We start from the raw sequence: 26,810 nt of genomic DNA, 5'->3' as shown, positions 1-26,810 counted from the left end.
GAGTACATCGACCAGCGTATGAACTGCTCGCTATTCTTGTGGTTGGTTTTTGCTACCACAATCTTGCGAGCAGTTCTGGCTATAAAATAACCCAGTGACGTGGTCACTGACGCTGCTGTATTAATTATGCACACCCATAAAACGCCCGTTTTGACCTTTAAGCACGCCTGCGTTCGGATCTCCACTCCCCATTTTCAAGCACCTTCCCCTGTTACCACCCACATACGCCTCATTCTGTCACTCAAAATAGCAGGCATTCGCTATATTGCGAGCACATGAATTTCGGCCGCACTGACTGGTTCGCGCATGCGTATAACGATCCGTACGCATGCGCAGATGTGCGAACATCGCTCGGAATGAGCGTACTGCCGCTAGCGAGTGGCTCTGAATGAGGGCCATAGTTGTTTAAAATGCTAGTTACTTTTTTTTTTTATATGTAGTTGACCTCTTGGTCATGCCTGCTAAATTCTGTGCGATTTCCTAATGATAACCTGCTCAGTCTACTGATGCTTTCCATTGGTTCTGCACACTTGTCATTCAGTCTATCTTTTACAAAGCACAGAGCATTTTTGGTGCTCATACACATTACTGTGGCTCATCAAATGATAAATGTATCTTTATTGTATGTTTTCTCACTACATTTTACTGTTTGAGTTTCTATATCTCATAGTTTAAAGGACTACAAGACATAAAAAACAAATGCATTCAATAAAAAACCCAACTAGCTACAATTTATACACACAGGGTTAGCTGATGTCCACATTTCTTTGGACAGTTGTGCACGCTAGCCACCAGGATTGGAGTCAGCTAAACACACTAGCCACCAGGATTGGAGTCAGCTAAACACACTAGCCACCAGGATTGGAGTCAGCTAAACACACTAGCCACCAGGATTGGAGTCAGCCAAATACATTAGCCACCAGGACTGGAGTCTGCTAAACACACTAGCCACCAGAATTGGAGTCCGCTGTGCATGCTAGCCACCAGGATTGGAGTCCACTGTGCATGCTAGCCAGCAGGATTAGAGTCTGCTAAACACACTAGCCACCAGAATTAGAGTCCGCTAAATACACCCACCAGGACTGGAGTCGGCTAAATACACTAGCCACCAGGATTGGAATACGCTGTGCATACTAGCCACCAGGATTGGAAAACGCTGTGCACACTAGCCACCAGGATTGGAGTCCGCTGTGCATACTAGCCACCAGGATTGAAGTCCGCTGTGCACACTAGCCACTAGGATTGGAGTCCACTGTGCACAATAGCCACCAGGATTGGAGTCCGCTGTGCACAATAGCCACCAGGATTGGAGTCCGCTGTGCACACTAGCCACCAGGATTGGAGTCAGCTAAACACACTAGCCACCAGGATTGGAGTCAGCCAAATACATAAGCCACCAGGACTGGAGTCTGCTAAACACACTAGCCACCAGAATTGGAGTCCGCTGTGCATGCTAGTCACCAGGATTGGAGTCCACTGTGCATGCTAGCCACCAGGATTAGAGTCTGCTAAACATACTAGCCACCAGAATTGGAGTCCGCTAAATACACCAGCCACCAGGATTGGAATACGCTGTGCATACTAGCCACCAGGATTGGAATACGCTGTGCACACTAGCCACCAGGATTGGAGTCCGCTGTGCACACTAGCCACCAGGATTGAAGTCCGCTGTGCACACTAGCCACCAGGATTGGAGTCCGCTGTGCACAATAGCCACCAGGATTGGAGTCCGCTGTGCACAACAGCCACCAGGATTGGAGTCCGCTGTGCACAATAGCCACCAGGATTGGAGTCCGCTGTGCACACTAGCCACCAGGATTGGAGTCAGCTAAACACACTAGCCACCAGGATTGGAGTCAGCCAAATACATTAGCCACCAGGACTGGAGTCTTCTAAACACACTAGCCACCAGAATTGGAGTCCGCTCTGCATGCTAGCCACCAGGATTGGAGTCCACTGTGCATGCTAGCCACCAGGATTAGAGTCTGCTAAACACACTAGCTACCAGAATTGGAGTCCGCTAAATACACCCACCAGGACTGGAGTCTGCTAAATACACTAGCCACCAGCATTGGAATACGCTGTGCACACTAGCCACCAGGATTGGAGTCCGCTGTGCACACTAGCCACCAGGATTGGAGTCCGCTGTGCACACTAGCCACCAGGATTGAAATCCACTTTGCACAATAGCCACCAGGATTGGAGTCCGCTGTGCACACTAGCCACCAGGATTGGAGTCCGCTGTGCACAATAGCCACCAGCATTGGAATACGCTGTGCACACTAGCCACCAGGATTGGAGTCCGCTGTGCACACTAGCCACCAGGATTGGAGTCCGCTGTGCACACTAGCCACCAGGATTGAAATCCACTTTGCACAATAGCCACCAGGATTGGAGTCCACTGTGCACACTAGTCACCAGGATTGGAGTCCGCTGTGCACACTAGCCTTGCTCTGCGATGCCTTTCCATTGCAATTCATACCTCATATCTGACTCTACACTGCTTATTTCTATTGTAACTTATCTATGTTCTCTTCCTTGTCACTTTTAACCACAGTGATGCACCCAAGAGCCTGTTCTCATCTGGCCACTGGCCCTAATAGCCACTCTCACTCACCTCTACTACATCTCTCTGTCTACACACCAAGGGGTATATTTACTAAAGTGCAGTGTTTTAGAAGTGGAGATGTTGCCCATAGCAACCAATCAGATTTTACTTAACATTCATCTAGCACCTTCTAGAAGATAATATCTAGACTGTTATTGGTTGCTATGGGCAACATCTCCACTTCTAAAAACCCACACTTTAGTAAATATATCCCCAACAGTAAGGGACTACACACACCAACAGAGCCCATCCACCCAGACCTCCCTACCAAGGTGTCCTCCACACTTTCTCATGGCCAGCTGAAAATTGAGAGTGAGGCTCTGGCCTACTTTGGAGTATTAGCACTTCGTATACAGATTCCGAGACTCAGTTGCACACAGATATATAACTGTCATATATCAAATTAGTCGGCACAGTCTGCTGGCGTGCCCTAGTCGCATCACATTGTGACAGGTGATTTTTTGGCAAAAAAGAGCTCGGCGTTCGCAGAGTCTCGTGGGACCTGTTGCGCTTGGCTTTTTTGCGCAACGATATAAGGACTTGTTTGTATATGGATCTGTATCACATACTAGCCATCTGACTGGGTTCTGTACTGTACACAAGATACCACACATTAGCCTTCAAAATTGGTCTATACTGTGAACTAGCTACCAGATTATTGTGAACCGACAGATGAAGAGTGTGTTGTAAACTAACTAGAGAGGCTGTCATGTCCACCCCACATCGATACACCTGAATTACACATATACATTTATTATGGAATGTACATCGGTGATTGCTACCTGGTGAATCGGGGTAGCTACCCTCTGATGGAACGCTTACCAGCCAAGCAAAAGTCTACAAACATGTTTTTCTTTGTCTGGGGACGTCCATTTGCATCGATGTCCATACTAGATCTCCACAGCTCAGAGAATCTGGACCGTTTCTCTTCTGCCATGTAGGAACCATGCCATAGGGCCTTTATCATGTAGTCCACTCTGATCAGAATCTGCCCAACTCTAGTGTCATAGTAGGAAGGGGGTAACTGGCATGATGTGCTGCAGTCGAAATTGGCATTTAGACAGATGGACGGCACTTGGTTAAAGCAATAGATGCCAATAACCAGTTCCCTTAATATTTGATGAACCTCACGGTAATCCAAACCGACATCGGGCTCAGCTGGAGCTAAGAGGAGAACGTTGGGATGGGTGAGATTCTTCAGCTGAGTGATCAAACCACTGGGAAGGTGGAGGGGTAGGTGGGCATCGTCCATGGACACCAGCCAGCTGGCAATGGTATGGGCCAGGAGTTCTTGCACTTCGCTTCGTTCAAATTTGTCAAAGAAAGCGCTGGCATTTCTCTGCACCGTCATTTCCGCCATGAAGACCTCATCGTGGACTGGCGGTTTAATTAGCGGTTTCATTAGCGGTTTCTTGATGGATCTTAACATTCTTAATTAAAAGCTCAGCTACAGCAGCAATTTAACACAGATTGCTATGGTCATCTTCACAGCCCAGTAACTCGATCTCAGAGCATCCAATAAATATTTTCAGTTTCACAGCCAAATATTCAATGATCTGCTTAATAATTGTGTTTATTCCTTCGCATCTTCACACACAGCTGAAAAAAAAATGCACACACATTTACTATTTTACTAGTTTAACCTTTTTAAAATGCAGATGAAAATACAAAGAGTATATATGGGGACTGGTCCAAGATGCAGACCAGAGAACGCTAGACTCCTTGGTTGGTGCACTCTTATCTTGAAGATACTGTAAGAGTCACCAAACAAGGGCCCTCATTCAGAGCCGTACGCTCTGAGCAAAGCGCACGCTCTGAATGAGGGCCAGGCTCCATTTTCATGGAGCGTCCTACTGGACGCTCGTATAGCTGTGGGTCCCCACCCACAGGCTATACGAGCGTGCATTGTGATGGCCGCGATGGTCGAGACCATCGCGACCATCGAAATTGCGAGCCGGAGCCTGCGGTTGAGGTTTTCAACCGCAAGCTCCGGAGTGATTTTGGCTCTATCGGAGCCAAAATCACTCCCACTGACATCACTAGTGATGTCAGTGGGCCGGCTTCTGACGGGAGGCGTTCCCGTGGGAACGCCCCCGTCAGGGAGGCACGCCCACCAAAGGGGGCGTGCTGTCAATCAACATTGACAGCACGCCCCCTTTGATCGGACACAACGAGCGAAGGACTTTCCTTCGCTCGTCGCGTCTGGCGCATGCGCACGACGGAGCTCCCTCCGTCGTGCGCATGCTCAGTCCATAACATCGACCCACTTGCGAGCGGACAGCCGCTCGCGAGTGGGTTTGAATCAGGCCCAAGGAGTCTAGCTTTCTCTGGTAAGCAACTTGGACCAGTTCCTGTATTAATTCTAAATTTCTACTCCCTGGTGCACCGCCAGCGCTAGTAATCATGTTAAGTTATTCTTAAAGCTGATACATTATACAATAGTTGGCAAACTCATTGTGGATAGTTATATTGTGTTTTTACACTACACCTATCTCAACTTAAGCTGCCCACACACATAGCGATATTTTACCCGATCTGGCTGATCCCGACGCATTGGAACGACAGATCGTGTAACATATGGCCAAATCCTGAGTAAATCGTGAGTCCCCACTCACGATCACGATGCGCGTCCCCGCTGGTCGCACATCGCATCGTCAGATCTGCCATGCAGTAGGGCAGATCTGACAATCTAGGAGGCGATGCACTGTGACAGTCTGGATGCAGGAAAGATCGTATGAAGATTGGACACCAAATCGTGTGCAGAGCTGCCGGGGAGAGTTTCAAGGGAAATCGTACACAAATCGTACACATCGGCTGATCGTGTGCAGATCGCCTTGTGTGTGGCCAGCTTTAGTCTTGAGCGGATTTAAATCCCATACCCTCTTCTCTGAAAATACAAAGAGGCAAGGCATGAGATTTTCTTTTCAGCTATCTGTGTTGTGAAACGATGAACATTGAGTCAGAACTTCTTGTTTAAAAATCATAATTGCACACGTGTCTGACCGTTTAAACGCATGAGCTCTCTGCGTGACAGGAGAGCTGCGGTGTTTGTGGCTGGTCAGACTTGCCTTACATGCTGCCTGACTGCCCGATGTGCGTCGATAGTACCGATGTTTACGATGTTGTACGTCGTCGGACGGATATGAGAAGGCAGCAGTGGGCGTCCCTATGCTCGGCTGTGATTCGTAAGGCATTAGTATAATTTAGCAACTGCGATCCGTGAGAGAATGCAGCAGCGATTACTTCAGGCCCTTTGTGTAGCTCACGAATAATAGTAGAACTAAAATCCTAAGTGATACATTTTACATACAGGAACGTGGATAACCGTATTGTTTACTGTGGAATCACTGCTAACGCCTGAAGCCAAGGTGAGAAACACATTTTACACTTGAAATACAGTATGTGGTAGATTCAAATGCACAAAGCCAAACTCCTTCCCAGATACCAGTGGACGTCTGGTTACCAGAGACCTCTAAGTGGCCAAATGGGTACTGCAGCCAGGTAGCCACTTGTAGTTAAAGCTGTTGCTTGGCTTCTGGCTACTTGCGCCTACTGTAGGTGATCACGTGATCGCCTAGGTGGTCATGCGATTACCTAGACAAGGACTAATTGAAGGTCGGCCTCTTTTACTAGGCTAGTTTAGGCTTTAACATCCCGATACAGATGCAGTGATCCTGAAGGAAGGTGATGGGCACAGGATTCACGTTGGACACAGTGGAGTGATTTTTTGTGCCACTGCGCAGGAGTCAAAGCTGCACTGCACACACATGGTGATGACTTAGCGATGGTGGCCGCAGAGAGGATTAATTTGCAAAGTGAGCGAGAGGTAATCAGCATTTGGGGGGGAGGTAATGGCAGGTCAGGACCGTTTTTCTGGGCACGCTGTAGTGAACCTCTGCGAATTCGTACGCAACTGGAGAGGCCACCAGCATTTTGGGAGAGACGCTCTGCCTGAGTGAGCATAGACTTACTCGGAAGTTTAATGTGTGACCGATGCTTTTGATGTTCCTGCTTTATTACATAAGCGGCAGTTGTCAGGCGCCGGTGGTGAGCGTCTCAGTGCACAAGATATCAGCTAAGTCATTAGCAGATTTCACAAAGTCCACTGAGTACGGAATCGCAGTTGCAACGGGATTTGGATTAATCACTGAATCAGGCCCTCAGTTCAGCATCAGCGTATGAAAGGGATTACAATGCCGCATCCATAGGGAAAAGTGGCTGCAGAAAGTGCGCGACTCCAAATCAGGTCCATTGTTTGTTCTCTAGTATTACTTTTTGGGAATGACAAGTTTCCCCAGTCGCTAGAAGCTGCTGTGACCCGGTTAGTGACCCGCCTGTGTTATGGATTACCCTTCTGTTTGTACATACAACACTTTATAGTATTTACATTAAGTGTGTATGTAGCCAAAAGAGAATTTTAAAAGAGGCGTGCTTAACTTGCGTCTGCGCATCCATACTTGCACATGAAGTCCCCTGATCCACCTGTGATTCAGAGATGAACACTACTGCAATTTTGAAAGCAACGCAGCTGCGAAAATATGCTAATTGCTCCAAGGACCACCCAAGCATAAGGACGCCCACTGCTGCCTTCTTACATGTGTACGACATTGCTTATGCACCTGCGTTTTTCTAAATATTACATAAGAGAATGGTACATTCCCTGTGACATGCATTGCCATACTATTTATTATTTATTCCCTCCAAATGCCACTTTCCTTCAACTGTAATAGCTATGGGATGGTCATGGCGGGAGATGAACTGTGGGATGGTCACTGAAGTGGATGAGCTGTGTGATGGTAATGGTGGGCATGAGCTGTGGATTGGTCAAGGAGGGAGGTGAGCCATGGTATGGTCATGGAGGGGGGTGAGCCACGGTATGGTCACGGAGGGGGGTGAGCCATGGTATGGTCACGGAGGGGGGTGAGCCATGGTATGGTCACGGAGGGGGATGAGCCATAGTATGGTCACGGAGGGGGATGAGCCATAGTATGGTCACGGAGGGGGGTGAGCCACGGATTGGTCACGGAGGGGGATGAGCCAAGGTATGGTCACGGAGGGGGGTGAGCCATGGTATGGTCACGGAGGGGGGTGAGCCATGGTATGGTCACGGAGGGGGGTGAGCCATGGTATGGTCACGGAGATGGTGAGCCATGGAATGGTCACGGAGGGGGGGAGCCATGGTATGGTCACAGAGGTGGGGGAGGGCGGTGGGATGGTCACGGAGGGGGGAGGAATGAATTGTGGAATGGTCACAGTTGCTCTGACTTGGTGGGATCCAACTGGAGTAACTAGGAGGCGGCTGCGACATTATTCATGCTCCATGAAAGGAGTCCAGAGGAAAGATGTACTAAGCCTTGGATGTAGACGAAGGGCGTGATTCATACCCGCTCGCTAGATGCGTATGCAAATTCGGCAAGGCATTAGTACGCCCACTATGTCTTAGCATGCGATCGCCCTGTGTATGCAGACACCCACGAGCCTGTCTTAAGACGTCCACTTGCGCACGTCATCTCCAGGAAGTGTATGCAACCATCGGTAACATCAGGTACCATGGGATGCGATCGCAGCACTTGTGGTTGACTATACCCTACCGCAAGCACGGCGAGTGCTTCAGTGTAAAAATTTAGCCAAGTGACGTGTACTATGACGCTGCCTCTTAATTATGCACGCCTCTAAAACGGCGTTGAGACGCTCAGGCACGCCTGCGTTCGCACCTCCACTCCCCCATATTTAATGGCCGGCCCGTCACCACTCACAAACAGCTTCTCCTGTCACTCATACAGCCAGGCTGTCTATGCGCAGTGAGCGATCGCTTCCCGATTGCACGCACTGGTTCGCGCAGGCGCATTGCGATGCGTACGTATGCGCAGAATGCAAACTAATCGTCTGGCTGCGTGCGAACGCATCCTAGCGAGCGGGTCTAAATCAGACCCAAAGTACCAACCTATCAGCTCCTGCTATATTACAGGCTGTGCTTGAAAAATTACAGTTAGGAGCTGATTAGTTGGTACTTTAGCGGTCTCTAAGGCTTAATCCATCTGCAAGATGATGGTGTGCAGAGGTAACAGTGACTGGGAATGATTAGTGGGTGACTAAAGGACCGTTACCTGCACCGGCGCCTCCCCCCGCTTATAGTGACCCAGCACCGGCTACAGACAGCGGCAGCGCCTGCTGGTAATGGCATTATAATATACACAGCGCTGCGTTGCTAGGTAACCCGGGGGAACGCTCTGGCTACACGTCACTTCCGCTCTGGCTACACGTCACTTCCGGCACTGGGGAGCAAGTTTCATTTATTACTTTCAAGTTTATCTTCACCGAAAATATTTTTCTCACAGAGCAGCGTCCCTCCCCCTCTCTGCGGGCACCCCGGTCTCCTCCCGACAGGACCCCGCAGTGTTGGTTCCGGTCAGGCATCTCTGAGGGCACCCCAGTCCCGGGACGCCTGCTGTCGGTGTGACGTCAGTTCCGGGTGGTCCCGCACGTGTGTGTACAGCCAGCATGGCGGATCTGCAGATGAAGCTGCTGAGGAGGAAGCTCCAGAAGAGGAACGAGAAGATCCGGCAAAGGAACCAGCGACAGTTAGAGGGTGAGGGATCCCGGGGGAGAAGGGGAGGAGGCCCCTGAGTGTCATCTGCTGCATGTGCCCGGAGCTGCACGTTACCCCGCTATCGGGGAGCTGCTGCATACTGGTAATAACACACTGAGGGGCCTATTCACTACAGTGAGTGTACCCGTGTCGCCTGGGCGGGCAGCGCCCTCATCCATGTTGCCCGGGCGGGCATCGCCCTGACCTGTGCCATCTGGGCGGGCATCGCCCTCACCTGTGTCATCCGGGAGGGCAGCGCCCTCACCTGTGTCATCCGGGAGGGCAGCGCCCTCACCTGTGTCATCCGGGAGGGCAGCGCCCTCACCTGTGTCATCCGGCAGGGCAGCGCCCTCACCTGTGTCATCCGGGAGGGCAGCGCCCTCACCTGTGTCATCCGGGTGGGCAGGGCCCTCACCTGTGTCATCTGGGCGGGCAGCGCCTTCACCTGTGTCATCCGGGCGGGCAGCGCCCTCACCCATGTCGCCCGTCGAGGCCTTTGGCCCCCAGACAGGCCACGTCCTTGCCCATGGAACCCAGGAAAGTAGCGTCGGGACCCGTGACGCCCAGTCAGGCAGCGCCCCATGCCCATTTACCATTGGTGTCCACCATAACGCACAACGAGTTAGATGCACAAGTTACCTGGAGCCATTGTGTGTTAATGAATAGGCCCTCAGAAGTTCTCCGCATGAGCCCAGTACATGGAAATCATGAATGACCCGGTGCCCCTCTCACTCCCAGTCAACACTCTTTCTTCAGTTCGGAGTAATATCTGGCGCGATGACAGCTAGAACGTGTATGTTGATGATAATGTGTCTTTTCTCATTTGCTCTGTCTCTGGCAGATAAAACAGCGGCAGCAGAGTCTGCGGTGGACGAGGAGAACAGTGAGATCACCAGTCCTAAGATAAACTCAGCCCCGGCCAATGGGCAGGTGGACGACATCCCCCAGCATCTAACCGCCGCCAAGAAGAAGAAGAAGAAACGAAAGATTGTGGTGCAGACGGAAGAAACAGGTGGGGGTCCATCCCATGGTTATACAGAACCACGTCCTGTGTTGCTGCTATTTACATACATGTCTAGACACCTCCTTCCATTATAGGTGTTACTAATGGTTGCGATGTGCAATCACGGTATCCAGGCAGAGTCTGCCGTGATTTGCAGCCCACAGATACAGTCGGAGGGTGGGGGGGGTATACTATATTATTGGGATTTCATTCCTTACCACGTCTCTATTAAACAATTTGTACTCTTGGAACACCGAGTACAGATCTGTGTAACACTTTCACGGGAGATGCTCGCCATTGTTGCTCATTATGTTTATTTATCCCTCACAGATGCAAAGAGACCAAAGAATGAGGAAGAGGATGATCCTGCAGCGCTGGATGACAGTGTGAAGGAGGGACAGTCAGCAGGGGTCACAGGTGATAAAGATGAAGAAGAGGAGTCCAGTTTACCAATGGGACTGACAGGTACAGTGGTGCTGAAATGAACAGTGATTGAGGATCACAGGTAGTGTCTGGGTTTCATTGCAGAGCGACATCCGTTTTACTTCGCTGCTTACTTTAAATGACACAACACTGTGCATTTTTTCCCCTCTTCTGTGATATAAGTACTGATGCTACTCTATATTTAGGGGCGTTCGAGGACACCGCTTTCTCTTCCCTCTCTGACCTCGTCAATGAGAACACGCTGAGAGCCATTTCTGAAATGGGCTTCACACATATGACTGAGATCCAGCATAAATCCATCAGACCCCTCCTGGAGGGAAGGTGAGGCCGTTACACGTGTGTTTTATATCTGACTGCTCGCAAGTACTCTATTGCAAGGCTGGACGGATGTCTCTTAAACGTGTGTCCACCTCTTTGTAAGCGCTTATGATTGATTCACGCCTGTCCTGGTTCCTAATAACTCTTGGACCCCTTGTTTGTTTCCTAGTTGCTCACTTTGCACATGACAGCGGTGCGCTACGCATGGGTGACTGCTGGTTATGTTAGTGCGGAGTCTCCTGCAGTGTGAGGACAACAGTGATATAGCTTTGTTAACCTCCGCCGCCGCCCAGGTGCCCCATGTTTTATACTGTCTATTGGCTTAGAGAGAAGTCAAAGTATTTCCTCTTCCTCTAGGGATGTGCTGGCAGCTGCGCGTACTGGTAGTGGTAAGACACTGGCATTCCTCATCCCGGCCATAGAACTGATCTACAAGCTGAAGTTTATGCCACGCAACGGTAAGAGACATTATTGATTAGAAATGGAGAACGCTGAGCTGTAAGGTTAGGTTTACTATAAAGACATTGTGTGAAGGATCTTTTATGCTGCTTATATATGTCCCTATTTCACCCTACTGTGATGCCTGTAGATCTGTGACTATTACACCCTCAGATAATTGCATTCTCCGTTTGGGAGACCTGTACAATAATATATACTAAACGAGAAACTCCGCATTATTTATATAGCGTCTGATAAATGTTTTTGGTGGGTATGCTTCCAAGTCTAGGGCAACCATGGAGCGTATTATCTGTGCCCACTCCCATGTAATCCTTCTTCCTCCCCCAGGAACTGGCGTCCTGATCCTGTCGCCCACACGGGAGCTGGCCATGCAGACATACGGGGTTCTGAAGGAGCTGATGGCCCATCACGTTCACACCTATGGTTTGATAATGGGGGGCAGCAATCGATCCGCAGAGGCTCAGAAACTTGCCAATGGGGTCAATATTGTTGTGGCCACACCAGGGAGACTCCTGGATCACATGCAGGTAGGTTCATGTGCAGTAGGTAGATATGCTTGTTGGGCTTTTCATAGATCCCCCATAGGCTGACATGCTGTGATGTAGAGAATAATTGTCTCTGCTGGTGGCATGATTTATGGTAACAATACGGGAGGTTTGGGAGTCGCGGTGTGGTGGCATTACGGGAGGTTTGGGAGTCGCGGCGTGGTGGCGATACGGGAGGTTTGGGAGTCGCAGCGTGGTGACAATATGGGAGGTTAGGGAGTCGTGGCGCTATGGGAAGATTGGGAGCCGCATCGTGGTGACGTAGCTACCAGAGAATAGTAGTAGTTGTAACCTTCCTCCCCTGTACTTGTAGATGAGTAGTTTACCCTCATCATATGAGAAGCTCTAGTATACATACTACTACTCCCTGTATATAAAGATATATTATTATATGTCCCCACCATTATGTGTCTCTCTGCAGAACACCCCAGGCTTCATGTACAAGAACCTCCAGTGTCTGGTGATCGATGAGGCCGATCGTATTCTGGAAGTCGGCTTTGAACAAGAAATGAAACAGATCATTAACCTGTTGCCAAGTAAGGAGCCTATGGAGGAAATGTTTGGACATATACATAGAGCATATAGAATATGTATGCATAGGCTTGGCTTATAACTGTTCTATACTGTTTTTGCAACAGAATATTTCGGCATTATATAAGTAAATGTTAATAAATAAGTATAAAGAAGGATATGAACCTAAGTATAGAACATATAGAAGTAGCATACAGCCATGGCCCAAAGTTTTCAGAATGATATAAGTATTGGTTTTCACAAAGTTTGCTGCTTCAGTGTTTTTAGACCTTTTTGTCAGATGTTACTATGGTATACTGACGTAAGATTATAGGCATTTCATAAGTGTCAAAGGCTTTTATTGGCAATTAAGCTTATGCAAAGAGTCAATATTTGCAGTGTTGACCCTTCTTTTTGAAGACCTCTGTAATCCGCCCTGGCATGCTGTCACTCAACTTCTGGGCCACATACTGACTGATGGCCGCCCATTCTTGCCTAATCAATGCCTGGAGTTTGTCAGAATTTGTGGGTTTTTATTTGTCCACCCGCCTCTTGAGGATTGACCACAAGTTCTCAATGGGATTAAGGTCTGGGGAGTTCCTGGCCATGGACCCCAAATTTCGATGTTTTGTTCCCCGAGCCACTTAGTTATCATCATCATCATCAGCTTTTGTTTATATGGCGCCACAAGTGTTCCGCAGCGCCTTACATAGCACATAAATAAGTGAACAAGAAACTAGTGACTTACAATACAATACAATGCAGGACAAGGACATGGTTTGCATACATTGCTGCATTATCGATCGTAACACTCAAATAAGCAGCTGGGCATAAGCAACCAAGTGTTAGGTGCCCTAGTGGGGAGTAAGGAGTAGGTGAAAGTATAAGTAAGGAGAAGCACAAGAAGGTAGAGGGCCCTGCTCATGAGAGCTTACATTCTAAAGGGGAGGGGCAGACAAACAGGCGTGACACAGATGGGGTAGACGGGGAGGAAGGAGCATGTAGCAGCCAATCAGCTGCTAGCTGTAATTTTTCTGACACAACCTGTAAAATGACCGAAGCTGATTGGTTGGTACTTTATGTCTCTCCAAGATTTGATAAATCACCCCCAGGGTCTGATGAAATAGAAGTTTGAATTTCTATAAAATGTTAAAAAAACAAAAACATTTTATTGTGCACTTTGGACACTTGCCCAAACATTGCTGCCAGTATTTTAAAAACCACCCCATGATTAAAGCGCTCATAAGACTTCACCATTTTAGTCACTGTAATGATTGATCTCAATTTGAAGTGATTAGAAACTATGCTTTAAACATGGAGTAAAAAATGCCTGTAAGACTTCACCCTTTGGTTGGGGTATGCTGGCCAAGGAGTTACTGACTGAAACTGACCATATAGTCTATTTATCAAGCAAAAACAGCTTAACCTTATGAAGCTCATGGTTAAAAATATATCATCATCTTAGGATAGTGTTAGACGTAACAGTCATTGGGGGTTCTGAGAGGCTGTGCTGGGCCCCCCCTCCCAGATCAAATCACTATACGCTGGCACCGTTAGGCTGCCGGTAACAGGGAGGTATCCTCGCAGAGAAACCAGGTTTTTAACCAATGATAGCAGCTGCAAACAGCAAGACCATAAAATAACTACTGTTGGGGTTTCTCTAAATTTCTAATTAGTTTAGAAATTAGGCATTAGGATGGATGGAGGATATGAAGATTAACAGAAGGCATGCAAAACTATTTGTCTAGACCTATAGAAGCATAATACCCCTCAAACTGACATTATGTACCATGTTGTATCTAAACAAAAGCATATGATCATATTTAAGATTGTACAAGGTATATGGCTTTTGTATGTATATGCTTGTGGAATATACACAATACCAATTATGGCTTATGCAACATGGAAACACACAGGTAGTGTAAATAACACTGACTGGACTAAAAAAGGTCTGTAAAATAGAACTTCTTTAGGCACAATATCCTAAGGTGACAAATAGGACAGTCCTATAATTTCGGGCACATCTACAGTAAGGCTCTTGGGATAGGAACAAAGAACACAACAACATAAAATGTATGACTAAAGACAGCTATTTCATGTAAGATTTTTTACACACTTAAAATGACAATAATTACTACAAATGTTACTGTAACCTTAAGTGGCACCTACATTAGACTGTACTATATAGATCTGTCTGTTTCATTTAGTGAGTCGTTGATAACAGTGTCAATTGGTAAAAGAAATTCCCAAAAAAATACACAGCTGTTTTGGACAATATAGGAAGAAGGGGGAGAATGAAAATCTGTAATGGATTTGGTCTTTGTAAATAAAACACCTCTTCCCGGTAAGCTTCCTAGCCAACCAAGTATTACAATTCGGCCATGGGTTTCAGTCTCCTCTAAAAGCTATACCGGGGGTACAATGTGAAACATTTAATTAACATGTTGACTATTTAAGAGACCCCATGCATTTATTCTGTAAAAGTCATTGTACAGTAACCTATCTAGTGCAGGAAATACAGGGTTTTTCATTGTAATTACAACGGGCCTGATTCAGAGTTGTATGAAAGCACGATGGTTTACGTACAACTCCAACACTTGCCGATCGGCGCATGCACAGCATCTGTATTGCACGTGCTGATCTGTGTCTGAGATGATGATTGACATGCTGTGGCCGTTTGGGGACTGGGACGGGCGGCAACGGGCTGTGTTTTTGAAATTGGGTGCGCGTCGGCACAGTTTTCAAGGTGTGCTGAGGCCAGGGTCTGCGTCTTCCAACGTAGATTTCCTGGCCTCTCCAGTGTGATTACCAGATGGTCACTCAGATGTCCGAAGGTCACGCAAACGATCCGATGCTGCGCCTCCGGAGTCAGCATCTGATCTCAGAAGCCGGTAGGGGGCGTCCATTTACACAAGACCCCTCCTGCGGCATTTGCATATTGTAACACAGCCGCCGCGTACAATGACACAGTAGCTATGCTAGTGCGTACAACGCTGAAACAGGCCCTAAGTTTACCAAGCAATTCCCAGCCATAAGGCACATTTTAGCTCAATGTTCTAATTGGTCAAATTTATTTTCTTATTTTTAAGAAGGTGATACTGTGGCCCAACAATCCCAAGCCAATACAGTTTTCCAACTAACCTTGGTAAGCATAGAAAGGCAAACTACATTGTGCTGATAACCATCATACCTATCACTAAACAATTGCTACACCTAAAATACATAAAGGAGATTATAACACTAGCGGTGGGACATCGTCTAGGAGAAAGATTTAAATGGGTGTTATTCTACAGCCATCCCATTGGGCAGCTAAACTCTCCCATAAAATATGTGTGAGGTCTCTTTTCATCGGACCTTGTTTTGCAGAACGGAGTGTCATGCAAAGCTATTCTTCACATTTGCAGTAGCTGAGATACTACTCTTCTTTCAAGGGAGATTAGCAGTAAATATCTTTCACTTAGTCAGTCAGCCCAAATGCTCAGTGGAGGACTAAGAGCACTTTGGACCCTAGTTAGTAATCATTGCATATGGCCTACTCTCTGCCAACTACAGACTTGTTCAATTTTAACTAAACTAAAAGATCAGTACCACATACCTACAAATATTTCAGAAGGCCAAAATAGTACACTTACACATAAATGATCCAAAACCCACAATGACTATAAAAGTCCCCATAGTTGACACAACAGAACACATTTGAGGATTACACATAAAACACATCTGACTGCAATTAATTTTTCGGTTTCCATTTCAGAATCCGAACAATGCAATTCATGTGGTTTAAAGGAGTTGTATTTTCCCCTTGCATTAAATACCAATCATTGCTTTCAACAGTGAATGGCTGAGAGTTATCACTTTTGCCTTATGACAAGGTGCTCTGTCATGCTGGAAAAGGCATTGTTCATCACCAAACTGTTCTTGGATTGTTGGGAAAAGTTGCTCTTGGAGGATGTTTTGGTACCATTCTTTATTCATGGCTGTGTTCTTAGGCAAAATTGTGAGTGAGCCCACTCCCTTGGCTGAGAAGCAACCCCACACATGAATGGTCTCAGGATGCTTTACTGTTGGCATGACACAGGACTGATGGTAGCGCTCACCTTTCCTTCTCCGGACAAGCGTTTTTCCAGGTGCCCCAAACAATCTGAAAGGGGATTCATCAGAGAAAATAACTTTACCCCAGTCCACAGCAGTCCAATCCCTGTACGTTTTGCAGAATATCAGTCTGTCCCTGATGTTTTTCCTGGAGAGAAGTGGCTTCTTTGCTGTCCTTCTTGACACCAGGCCATCCTCCAAAAGTCTTCGCCTCACTGTGCGTGAAGATGCACTCGCACCTGTCTGCTGCCATTACTTGGCAAGCTCTGCCCTGGTGGTGCCCTGATCCCGCAGCTGAATCAACTTTAGGAGACTGTCCTGGTACTTGCTGGACGTTCTTGGGCTCCCTGAAGCCGCCTTCACAACTGTTGAACCTCTCTCCTTGAAGTTCTTGATGAACTGATAAATGGTTGATTTTGGTATAATCTTGCTAGCAGCAATATCCTTGCCTGTGAGGCCCTTTTTGTGCAAAGCAATGATGACTGCATGTGTTTCCTTGCAGGTAACTATGGTTAACAGAGGAAGAACAATAATTTCAAGCTCCACCCTCCTTTTAAAGCTTCCAGTCTGTTGTTCTAACTCAATCAGCATGACAGAGTGATCTGCAGCCTTGTCCTCGTCAACACTCTCACCTGTGTTAACAAGAGAATCACTGACATGATGTCAGCTGGTCCTTTTGTGGCAGGGCTGAAATTCAGTGGAAATGTTTTTGTGATTAAGTTCATTGTCATGGCAAAGAGGGACTTTGCAATTAATTGCAATTCATCTGATCACTCTTCATGACATTCTGGAGTATATGCAAATTGCCATCATAAACACTGAAGCAGCAGACTATGTGAAAACCAATACTTGTGTCATTCTCAAAATATTTGGCCATGGCTGTATGTACACTTGTACACAGAGCATATAGAAGTCGTATACGGCTGCACATGCATAGCATATAGAGGTATACAGACATGTAGCTCAGTCTATATAGAGCCTGGAGGAAGGAAATGTTTTATATTGAGCATCTATCTATACTTGTATAAGAATCTGTTCTGTCCTTATTACACTACTACCATAAGTTATTACAGATCCTAGAAGTTGTCTTGGATTACTGTGACTCGGCCTACAGCCTTATGGCCACAGAACTCTTGGTATCCGTATAACGCATAGAAGGGGAGTCGCATATCTAATAATATATAGGGGTATCTCTGTACAGCTGTGTCGGGTCCATCCACTGAATCCCAGGAATGATCGCGCTTCTCCCTCTCCTCCTAGAACGCAGGCAGACCATGCTGTTTTCTGCCACGCAGACCCGGAAGGTGGAGGACCTGGCCCGGATTTCACTCAAGAAGGAACCACTTTATGTGGGTGTGGATGATCATAAGGACACGGCCACAGTGGAGGGTCTGGAGCAGGTGAGGAAACCCCTGAGATTCTATACAATCTCACTGATTCAGGTGTCAGATGCTACATGATGGTGATTGCTGTAACCTCCTGCGCCCGGTTATGTGCACGGCGAGACTGCACCGTCAGATTTCTGGAGATTGAAGGCCCCCGGTCACAGCGATATGACGCACCTGTTGTTACTTTGGCCAGATTAGCGCAGTAGTGATATGCTGTGCGTGGGATCTGTAGGTGTAATGGTCTGCAGTGCGAGGCACTAGGAAAGGGATGCATTGGTAATCTGGTGCTCTTGCCAGCATCCTGTTCCTCTGCTCATCTGAGGGGGGGGGTGTCATGCTCACAAATATTCTCATTACATGATGCACACAGCGAGGGGTCGTGTAGCTCGTTACAGTTGCTGACTGCACAATGCCGTGTGTTTCCGTATCAGGGTTACGTGGTCTGTTCCTCCGAGAAGAGGTTCCTGCTGCTCTTCACCTTCCTGAGGAAAAACCGAAAGAAGAAGATGATGGTTTTCTTCTCCTCCTGCATGTCTGTGAAATTCCATTATGAGCTCCTCAACTACATCGACTTGTCAGTGATGGCCATTCACGTGAGTATCTTGTGCCTATAGCCGGAGCTGGGATTTATACCCAATACGCTGCCCGTACCATGCTGCTCTTCACGTTACCAGTTATATTGGAGAGTCTGCTACAATGTAACAGGATCAATCTACTGATCATCGCACAAAACAACCAGAGGGTGGTAATGATTGGTTACTGGACATTTTATATAGAAAATATAGGTTGGGGGAGATTGGGGATTAGTGAAGTCATTGTAACACTGGCATAAAGTGAAGACTGGTTGACCTTGTACCTTACATGTATAATTCTGATCTGTATCCATCTAGAGCAGGGGTGGGCAATAAGTGACCCTCCAGCTGATGAACTACACATCCCAGCATGCCTTGCAACCGTTTTAGCAAGGCCAAATGGCAAAACTGTGGCAGAGCATGCTGGGATGTGTAGTTCTACAACAGCTGGGGGGCTGCATATTGCCCAACCCCTAGTCTACAGCCATGATTCTCAAACTGAGGTGCTGCTGATTTGTGGTCCAGGGCCAAATCAATTTACTTATGATTGATTCGATTGGCAGCCACCAGCTCTGTCACTGCCCAATCATAACATATGTGGACGGGATCGGTATGAAATCCGCCCTGCGGATGTAATACCGACGCTGGAAGCTCAACAGGACTAGATCCCGACACGGTAAGTATGTAATCTATCCCTAACCCTCCTTTAGGTGTGCCTAACCCTAACCTACCCCCAGGGTTGCCTAAACCTAAACACTCCCCTCTCCACACCCTAAACCCTAACCCTCCTGAGGGGGTGCCTAAACCTAACCTCCCCCCAGGGTTGCCTAACCCTCCCACCCCCGTGGCTGTCCGCTGCCGCCGTCCGGCTTACCTTTGTTCAGTATACCAGGTGTTGGTCTCGCAGCGTAGGGCTAATGATAGGTGTCGGGATTTCGACGCCTATCATTAGTACCTTGCCGGGATATGACAGTCGAGAAGCCGGCGGTCGGCATTTCGACCGTCTGCTTCCTGACTGCATACCATGTGGACAAACAGATTTTCCACCACCACATGACTGACCCTAAGGAGGCCATATAAGCACAATGGGCCGGATTTCCGATAAGTGCGTATTCCCGATGGTTTACATACATATCCGATTGTTATTGATCTGTACAGAACTGGTCCCACGTGATTGCTCGCAGTCCCCCATCAGATGCAGCCTGACTGACAAGCTGCAGCGTTTGGGGGGCGGCGGCCTGGACCGCTGTTCAAAATGTTGTGTGCCGTCCCCTTTATTGTAAGTGGGCCGAGCCCAGGGTCTGCGTCATCGGACGCAGACTTCCTGGACCTGACAGAGGGGTTTCGACTGCCCAGGTTGAGTAAGCTTCGATGATTGTGATCGAAACAGCATCTACGGACGCAGCACTCGTATCGCAGATGCAATGCAGGAGGTGTCTATCACCTACAGACACCACCTGCTGCATTTGTGTTTTAGTTGGGGGGGGGGGTATTTTACAGCCACTTCCTTGCGGTTGTGCAATACTGGAATCCGGCCCAATTTTCCTAATTTTAATCTTTTTTTGCAGAATTTCTCAATGAGAAACTATTAGCCTAAAGGGGCACCGTGAAAAAAATGCTGATGCTCTGGGCCCCTGTGATTCAAGAAAGTTTGGGAGCAGCTGGTCAAGAGGTTCCCATAGTTCCAGAGTGAGGATGATACTGATGCAGGGAACTTTCAGAATTGTGCAGGAAACATTCCTTACATACTGTGGCCCATAATGACATGATAGGCATAGTGCAGCTCCTGATCCACCACATCCCAGAGGTGCCCTATTGTACTGAGATCTGGTATGGCACAGAGCTCATTATCATGTTCCTGGTGCCAGCGTGACATGACGTGTGCTGTGTGACATGGCTCACTAGGTCAGGAGCAATACCCAGGTGCGCTGTGACAGGTACGCAATGCTTGTTTGCTATTAAGGGGCCTAATGCAAGCCAAGAAAACTTTCCCACCTTATCATTACACCAGCAGCCTGGACCACTGATACAAGGCAGGATGGAGCCATAGAATAATTTCTTCTTCCGGATCCATAGGGCTCCACAGGGGAGACTATGGTATAGGTAGGTGGTGGTTAGGAGGACTGGACACCAACAGTTATTTACTGGCCAGGTTATACAGCGCTATCTCCTACCAGCCCCTGCGGTCTGTGTAGTTGAATCTAGTGCCCACTGCAGTTCTATTTTATACTCTGCATTGTGTGTGACTTGTGCTAGCGCTGCTGTTTTTCTCTTTCTTTCACAATAACCCTGGGGTACTGGTGTATAGGAGGTTCCCTGTACTTCACATCTACCTGTATTTGTGAAGGCTGTCACATACTGCGGGTGTTGCATGCTGCTCAGTGCCACATTGTGTTTTATACTCTCCTTGCAGCTGTGTCTAGCAAAGACAAGGGTAACAAGCAGGCTGCTGCTCCGATACTGGTCTCTTGCAGGTCCTGTTCAGCAGGGTTAATCCAGGAAGATTTAATTCAAGATGGCCTATGTGCATCTTGTTATACTGCCCCAGGTCAGTCAGCCCCTGCTCAGGAACGCCCCTCGGCTTCCCTTTCACTGGTGTTGGCAAAAATTGCGGACCGCCTAGCAGGCCCTGTGGTAGCTCCCCCTATGGGATTGCCACAACAGGTACACCCACCGATACCATTAACTCCTGTGCCACAGGCCCGAGCAAGGCCCTGCTCCTCCAGACGCCATTCAGTCCTTGCTGCACTCGGGGGTGATCCCTTTTGTTACAGCGAGGGACCGGTTGATTACTCTACCCTTTTCTTGGTTCAGAAGCCAAATGGGTCTCATCGGCCTATCCTCAATCTCAAGTCTCTGAACAAGTTTATCAGATTGTCCAGGTTTTGTATGGAAACCCTCCACTCTATTGTCCCAGCTATGGAACCTGGGGACTTCCAATGATGTGCTACCAGAAGCTATGACCCTCAGGTTTCTCGTATCCTTGCCTTCCTTCGAGCTGGATTGGATCTCGGACTCCGCCTGGCCTCTCTGAAAGTGCACGTCTCTGCTCTGTCCATCTGGTTCCAGCGCAGAATTGCTCCACTGCCGGATGTTCACACCTTCCTTCAGAGTGTCCTCGTATACAACCTCCCTTTGTCTTTCCTGTGGCTCCGTGGGATTTGTCAGTGGTTCTCCATGCACTTCAGGGACCTCCGTTTGAACCCCTGGACTCAGTAGACGTCAAATGGCTCACTGCAAACTCTCTTTTTCTTCTGGCTATCGTGTCTTCCCGTAGGGTGTCAGATTTGGGGGCGTTTTCCTGTCGCTCTCCATTTCTGATCTTTCATCAGGACAGGGCTGTTCTTTGAACTCGTCCTGCCTTCCAATCACCAGACCTCTCGGCAGGTGAGGACTCCTTAGATGTCGCCTGTTCTCTGAGGATCTACGTGGACCGTACTGGTTCCATCAGGAAAACTGATTCCCTCTTTGTCCTAATATGGATTCGACAGGAAGGGCTGGTCAGCTAGCACACACTCTGGCCAGATGGCTTTGCATGACTATTTCACATGCTTACACGCAGGCCGACCTTCCTGTGCCGGATACGGTATATGCTCATTCTATTCTGTGGGTCTTTGTGGGCAGCCCACCGTGGCGCGTCTGCTGAACAACTATGCAAGGTGGCCACATGGTGTTCTGTCCACACCTTTCTTAGGTTCTATGCCTTCGATACATTTGCCTCTCAGGATGCTTCCTTTGGACGTCAGATTCTCGGCTCAGGAGTGTCCCCGCCCTTGAACAACTGCTTTGGGACATTTCCATTGTCTCCCCTGTGGAGTCCTATGGATCCTGAAGAAGAAAAGAAGAGTTATGGTAGACTTACCTTTTGTTAACTCTTTCTTCGAAGTCCATGGGGTCCACAGGGCACCCGCCCTGACGCACCTAGCTTCTATGGGTTTCTCCTCTTGATCACCGATTTTCTTCTCTATTTTGTTGTTGTGCTTCGTACCAGTCTTCCTTCTCGCCTATCTTGCTTCTGCCTTGGGCTTGTTGACAATACTGAATTGCCCCATGCTGTGGGCGGGGTATAGGGTGAAAGCATCCTGGGACAGAAAAGTTTTAACTTTTGGTGTACAGTCCTCCTAACCACCACCTATACCATTGTCTTCCCTGTGGACTTCGAAGAAAGAAAGTTAACAAAGGTAAGTCTACCATAACTCTTCTTTTTGCTTACTCCAAATTCTGACCCTACTCTCTGCATGTTGCAGTAGAAACCCCGACTCGTCAGACCAAGTGACATTTTCCCAATCTTTAGTTGGCCACATTTAGGTGACCCTGTGCCGGCTGCAGCCTCAGCTTCCTGGTCTTTGCTGTCTAGCAGTGGGATCTGGTGTGTTCTGCTGCTGTAACAAATTCACATCAAGGCTTAACATGACTTAGGTTCTGAGGTGCTGTTCTGGGTATGACTGTTGTAATGCCTGGTTATTTATGTAACTGCAGCCTTCCTGTCGGCTTGGGAACCAGTCTGGCCGTTCTGTTCTCACCTCTCTAATTAACAAGTTGTTTTTCAACACAGAACAGACTATCACTGGATTTTTTTAGTTTGTTTTTTTGTTTTGCCCACTATTCTCTGTAAGCCCTACAGACTGTTGTGCATGAAAAGCCAGGAGATCAGCAGTCTGGCATCAGCAATCATTCCATGGTCAAAGTCACTAAATCATATTTCTACCCAGTGTTTGGTCTCAACAACCACCAAACCTGTTCACCATATGTACATTCTTCTATGCATTGAGTTGCCACACGAATGATGATTAGATAATTACGATAATGAGCAATTGTATTGGCGTAGCTAATAAAGTGGTCAGTTTGTATCTCTTTAATATATATTTACTTTTATAACAAGTAATATACCTGATACCTTAGTTCATATGGGAGTACAGTAATCTACAATAGTTACATATACACTCTAAAATACCTGTGTGAGTGTGCTCAAAATGATCTGTTTCCCATATTTTGAGGCTTGCTACAGATGAGCCTTAATCAGAGGGAAATAAGTAAATTAATTTTCTACAGCCAGCGTGTGAATAACTCCCAGAGTCCTCTGGTTGGCTGCCTGGCCCAGAGTCCTCTGGTTGGCTGCCTGGCCCAGAGTCCTCTGGTTGGCTGCCTGGCCCAGAGTCCTCTGGTTGGCTGCCTGGCCCAGAGTCCTCTGGTTGGCTGCCTGGCCCAGAGTCCTCTGGTTGGCTGCCTGGCCCAGAGTCCTCTGGTTGGCTGCCTGGCCCAGAGTCCTCTGGTTGGCTGCCTTGCCTCCGGGACCTGGGTGTGCACAGCTCACCTTTCTGCCTTTCATATCTATAGGGGAAGCAAAAACAGACGAAACGCACCACCACCTTCTTCCAGTTCTGTAACGCTGACTCCGGCATCCTCCTGTGCACGGACGTAGCTGCCAGAGGACTGGACATCCCTGAGGTGGACTGGATTATCCAATACGACCCCCCAGATGATCCCAAGGTGACTCCGCTAGCTCTGAGAATAGAACTCCATGTATGGAGCTCTGTAGGGATCTGCTCTTGGTCTGTGGAATAACCCCCTTCTCCCTGCTCTCAGGAATACATCCATCGGGTCGGCAGGACGGCGCGGGGGATTGATGGCAAGGGCCACGCGCTGCTGATTCTGAGGCCAGAGGAGCTGGGATTTTTGCGTTACCTAAAGCAGGCAAAGGTGGGCGCTCTTGGTGCATCTTGTATGTACAGTGCACCCTTGCATGTGTTTGGGTGTGTGCACACGCATGTTTACACATCTGTGCTGCAGAGTTACCGCTTTGTTTCTATTCTAGGTGCCTCTGAATGAGTTTGAATTTTCCTGGAGTAAAATTTCGGACATCCAATCTCAGGTACATTCTATTTTGTATTATTGTCTTGCTCTTTAAACTCCTGTAAGAAGTATTGTTCCAAATGGAGAGTGGAAAAGCCGACCCTTTTTTTTTTATTTTTTTGTATCCAGTATTAGGAATCTCTGTACTATGAGGACTCTGGCCCTCATTCAGAGGCGGTCGCAAGAAGCGGCCGCTTGTTCTGAATGAGGGCGGCCGCTTCTTTTTTTTGTTAGTGCGGCCTCCTGGTCGCTAGCTAAGCTGTGGGTTACCACCTACAGCTTAGCTAGCGACCAGGGTGATGGTTGCGATGGTCAAGACTATCGCGACCATCGGGGCTTGCGACGAGACCCTAAGGTTGGCTCTCGGCAACCGCAAGCCCCAGGGAGCTTCCTGCTCTGATCGAGCAGGAAACTCCCCACTGACATCACTGCTGATGTCAGTGCGGCCGCCCACAAAACGGCAGGCGTTCGCTTGGGAACGCCTCCATTTGTGTAACCACCCCCCCGCCCAGCCTACAAAACGGGGCGAGCTGTCGATCACCATAGACAGCCGCCCCTTTTGTAGAGAGCTCCGGAGCGAGAGAATTTCTCGCTCCAGGGCTGGCGCAGTGCGGCTGCTGCGCGTGCGCAGGGCCAAAACATCGAGTCGGTTGCGAGCGCTTAGCGTTCGCGACCGACTCTGAATGAGGTCCTCTGTGTGTAAATCTGTCTATTACAAGTGTAAAAAAATAAAACTATGTTTAGAATTGAGACCTTAGTGGAATAATCAGACCCCCAATTATGTCAGAAAGTAACTGCACAGACCATTTGATTTCCTCTTGTTTCATTTATTTTCCTTTTTACCCTGGGTGGTGGTAGTGGGGGGGACTGGGTTACCCCTTTGAGGGAGGGGATGTGGTCACGATGTAGGGCTGTTTAGTGACCCCTCACACGTACAGACTGTGTAGCTGGAAGTGTTCATTTTTCCTCGGATGATTGTGACGTTTCTCTGTTACAGATGGAGAAACTGATAGAAAAGAATTATTACCTCCACAAGTCAGCTCAGGAAGCCTACAAAGCCTATATCCGATCCTACGACTCCCACTCCCACAAGCAGATATTCGATGTGAACACGCTGGACCTGCCCAAAGTCTGCCTGTCCTTCGGCTTCCAGATCCCACCTTATGTTGACCTCAGTATCCTTTATCAGAGTAGATATTTGTGACGTGGGGGATGTACAGACCACATTTGGGTTGTAGACATGGGAGGGGGGGGGGTCTCTCAGTGTTTGGCCACAGCCTCTGATTTGGAGTGACGGTTCCTGGCAGGTAAGAAGTGGGCCGCGTCAGGTGATGCTCATCGGATTGTCGTATTGTTTTCTTTAACCCAATTTTCCCAGATGTGAACAGCAGCGGAGGGAAGAGGATCCAGAAACGAGGAGGGGGCGGGGGCTTCGGCTACCAGAACACCAAACATCTGCAGAAAGCCAAGATCTTCAAACACATTAACAAGGGTGGTCGGAGTAACGGGCGTCAGTTCACGCGCTGATTGTCCCCCCCCCTCGAATTCTCCACCCAAACATTCTCCTTTTACAATATTCTATTTTTTCAGAGGACTGTTCTTGGCGTTCGTTAAACGTCCCTTGTTAGATAATATTGACCACCCGGTGCCATTCTGATTGTGTTGCACACAAAGTGGTTCATTTGTTCCCCGCACCTTAAATCCGCTGTTGCTGGATGGTCCGTTTTTAAGGTAATTCAGGTCTGATCCATCATTACTTTGCTCAGCATGGTCTACAGCTGTTGATGCCCGTTCATAGCAAATGTTGGACAGAGTGCTCTTTGTTTTGTGATATAATTCCCAGGACCTAGACCACGTTCATGGGATTAATGAGACAAAATCATCATCATGAGCAAAAGGCGGAAAGAACAGCAGCACCCTGCCCCCGATATCCATCGGCCATGGTTACTGAAGACCTCCGGATGGGGACGATTTCTGTGCCCTCAGATAATCAGTGATAACTCGGTGCAGGGATTATTTGCTGCCCCCTACTGATGGAATCCCAGAATGCCACATGTGGGGTGTTGGATCCTTATTACACCTTTCATGTGCTGTGAAAAAGAAAACTGCCTGTATTGGGAAGGATTGTACATTCCACGCCCCCTGATTTATTTGGTGTTTTCCATGCCAGAGTTTATTACATCCATATATTACATGCCAGTGACATGCAGCTGCCGCCTGTAGCGTTATATGATCTAATACAGCACAGAATAAAGTGTCATGATACATGTTCACGTATTGTAATGTTCATTTACCTATAACTGACATTTTAGGAATTGACCACACACACGGTAATATACAGAGTATTTTGATAATAAATAGGACAGTGGCTGTAATATATATACTCCCAGACACACTCCCCCTATACATCTCTCTCTCCCCAGGGCAGA

General features: G+C 48.0%; 2 protein-coding genes across 2 annotated transcripts in view; one reads left to right on the top strand and one right to left on the bottom strand.

The window, feature by feature from the left end:
* Positions 1–8,857, bottom strand: part of ANKAR (ankyrin and armadillo repeat containing) — a 101,791-nt gene extending 92,934 nt beyond the window's left edge. Inside the window, 2 exon segments of the mRNA XM_088475491.1 lie at positions 3,431–4,207; positions 8,716–8,857. Of these exon segments, the coding sequence (XP_088331617.1) occupies positions 3,431–4,037 (607 nt within the window). The 5' untranslated portion in view covers positions 4,038–4,207; positions 8,716–8,857.
* On the top strand, positions 8,855–26,652 carry DDX18 (DEAD-box helicase 18). The gene is made up of 14 exons (XM_088475492.1): positions 8,855–9,197; positions 10,039–10,209; positions 10,531–10,665; positions 10,830–10,965; positions 11,320–11,420; positions 11,749–11,948; positions 12,388–12,502; positions 17,829–17,968; positions 18,388–18,549; positions 23,866–24,018; positions 24,115–24,228; positions 24,344–24,400; positions 25,379–25,556; positions 25,760–26,652. The coding sequence occupies exons 1-14, from the start codon at positions 9,110–9,112 to the stop codon at positions 25,906–25,908; spliced, it is 1,899 nt and encodes a 632-aa protein (XP_088331618.1). The 5' UTR covers positions 8,855–9,109; the 3' UTR covers positions 25,909–26,652.
* Positions 26,653–26,810: the final 158 nt, after the last annotated feature.

Source organism: Taudactylus pleione, unplaced genomic scaffold (genome assembly GCF_031769625.1).
Source record: "Taudactylus pleione unplaced genomic scaffold, aTauple2 ptg000173l, whole genome shotgun sequence".
Classification (NCBI taxonomy): domain Eukaryota; kingdom Metazoa; phylum Chordata; class Amphibia; order Anura; family Myobatrachidae; genus Taudactylus; species Taudactylus pleione.
This window is presented reverse-complemented; position numbering and strand designations above follow the sequence as displayed.

Excerpts from the sequence above, each read along its gene's own strand:
- DDX18 (XM_088475492.1), top strand. The coding sequence starts at position 9,110 with ATGGCGGATCTGCAGATGAAGCTGCTGAGGAGGAAGCTCCAGAAGAGG. Across the intron at positions 24,229-24,343 it reads GTTACCTAAAGCAGGCAAAG|GTGCCTCTGAATGAGTTTGA; the intron begins GTGGGCGCTCTT and ends TTTCTATTCTAG. Across the intron at positions 25,557-25,759 it reads CCCACCTTATGTTGACCTCA|ATGTGAACAGCAGCGGAGGG; the intron begins GTATCCTTTATC and ends CAATTTTCCCAG.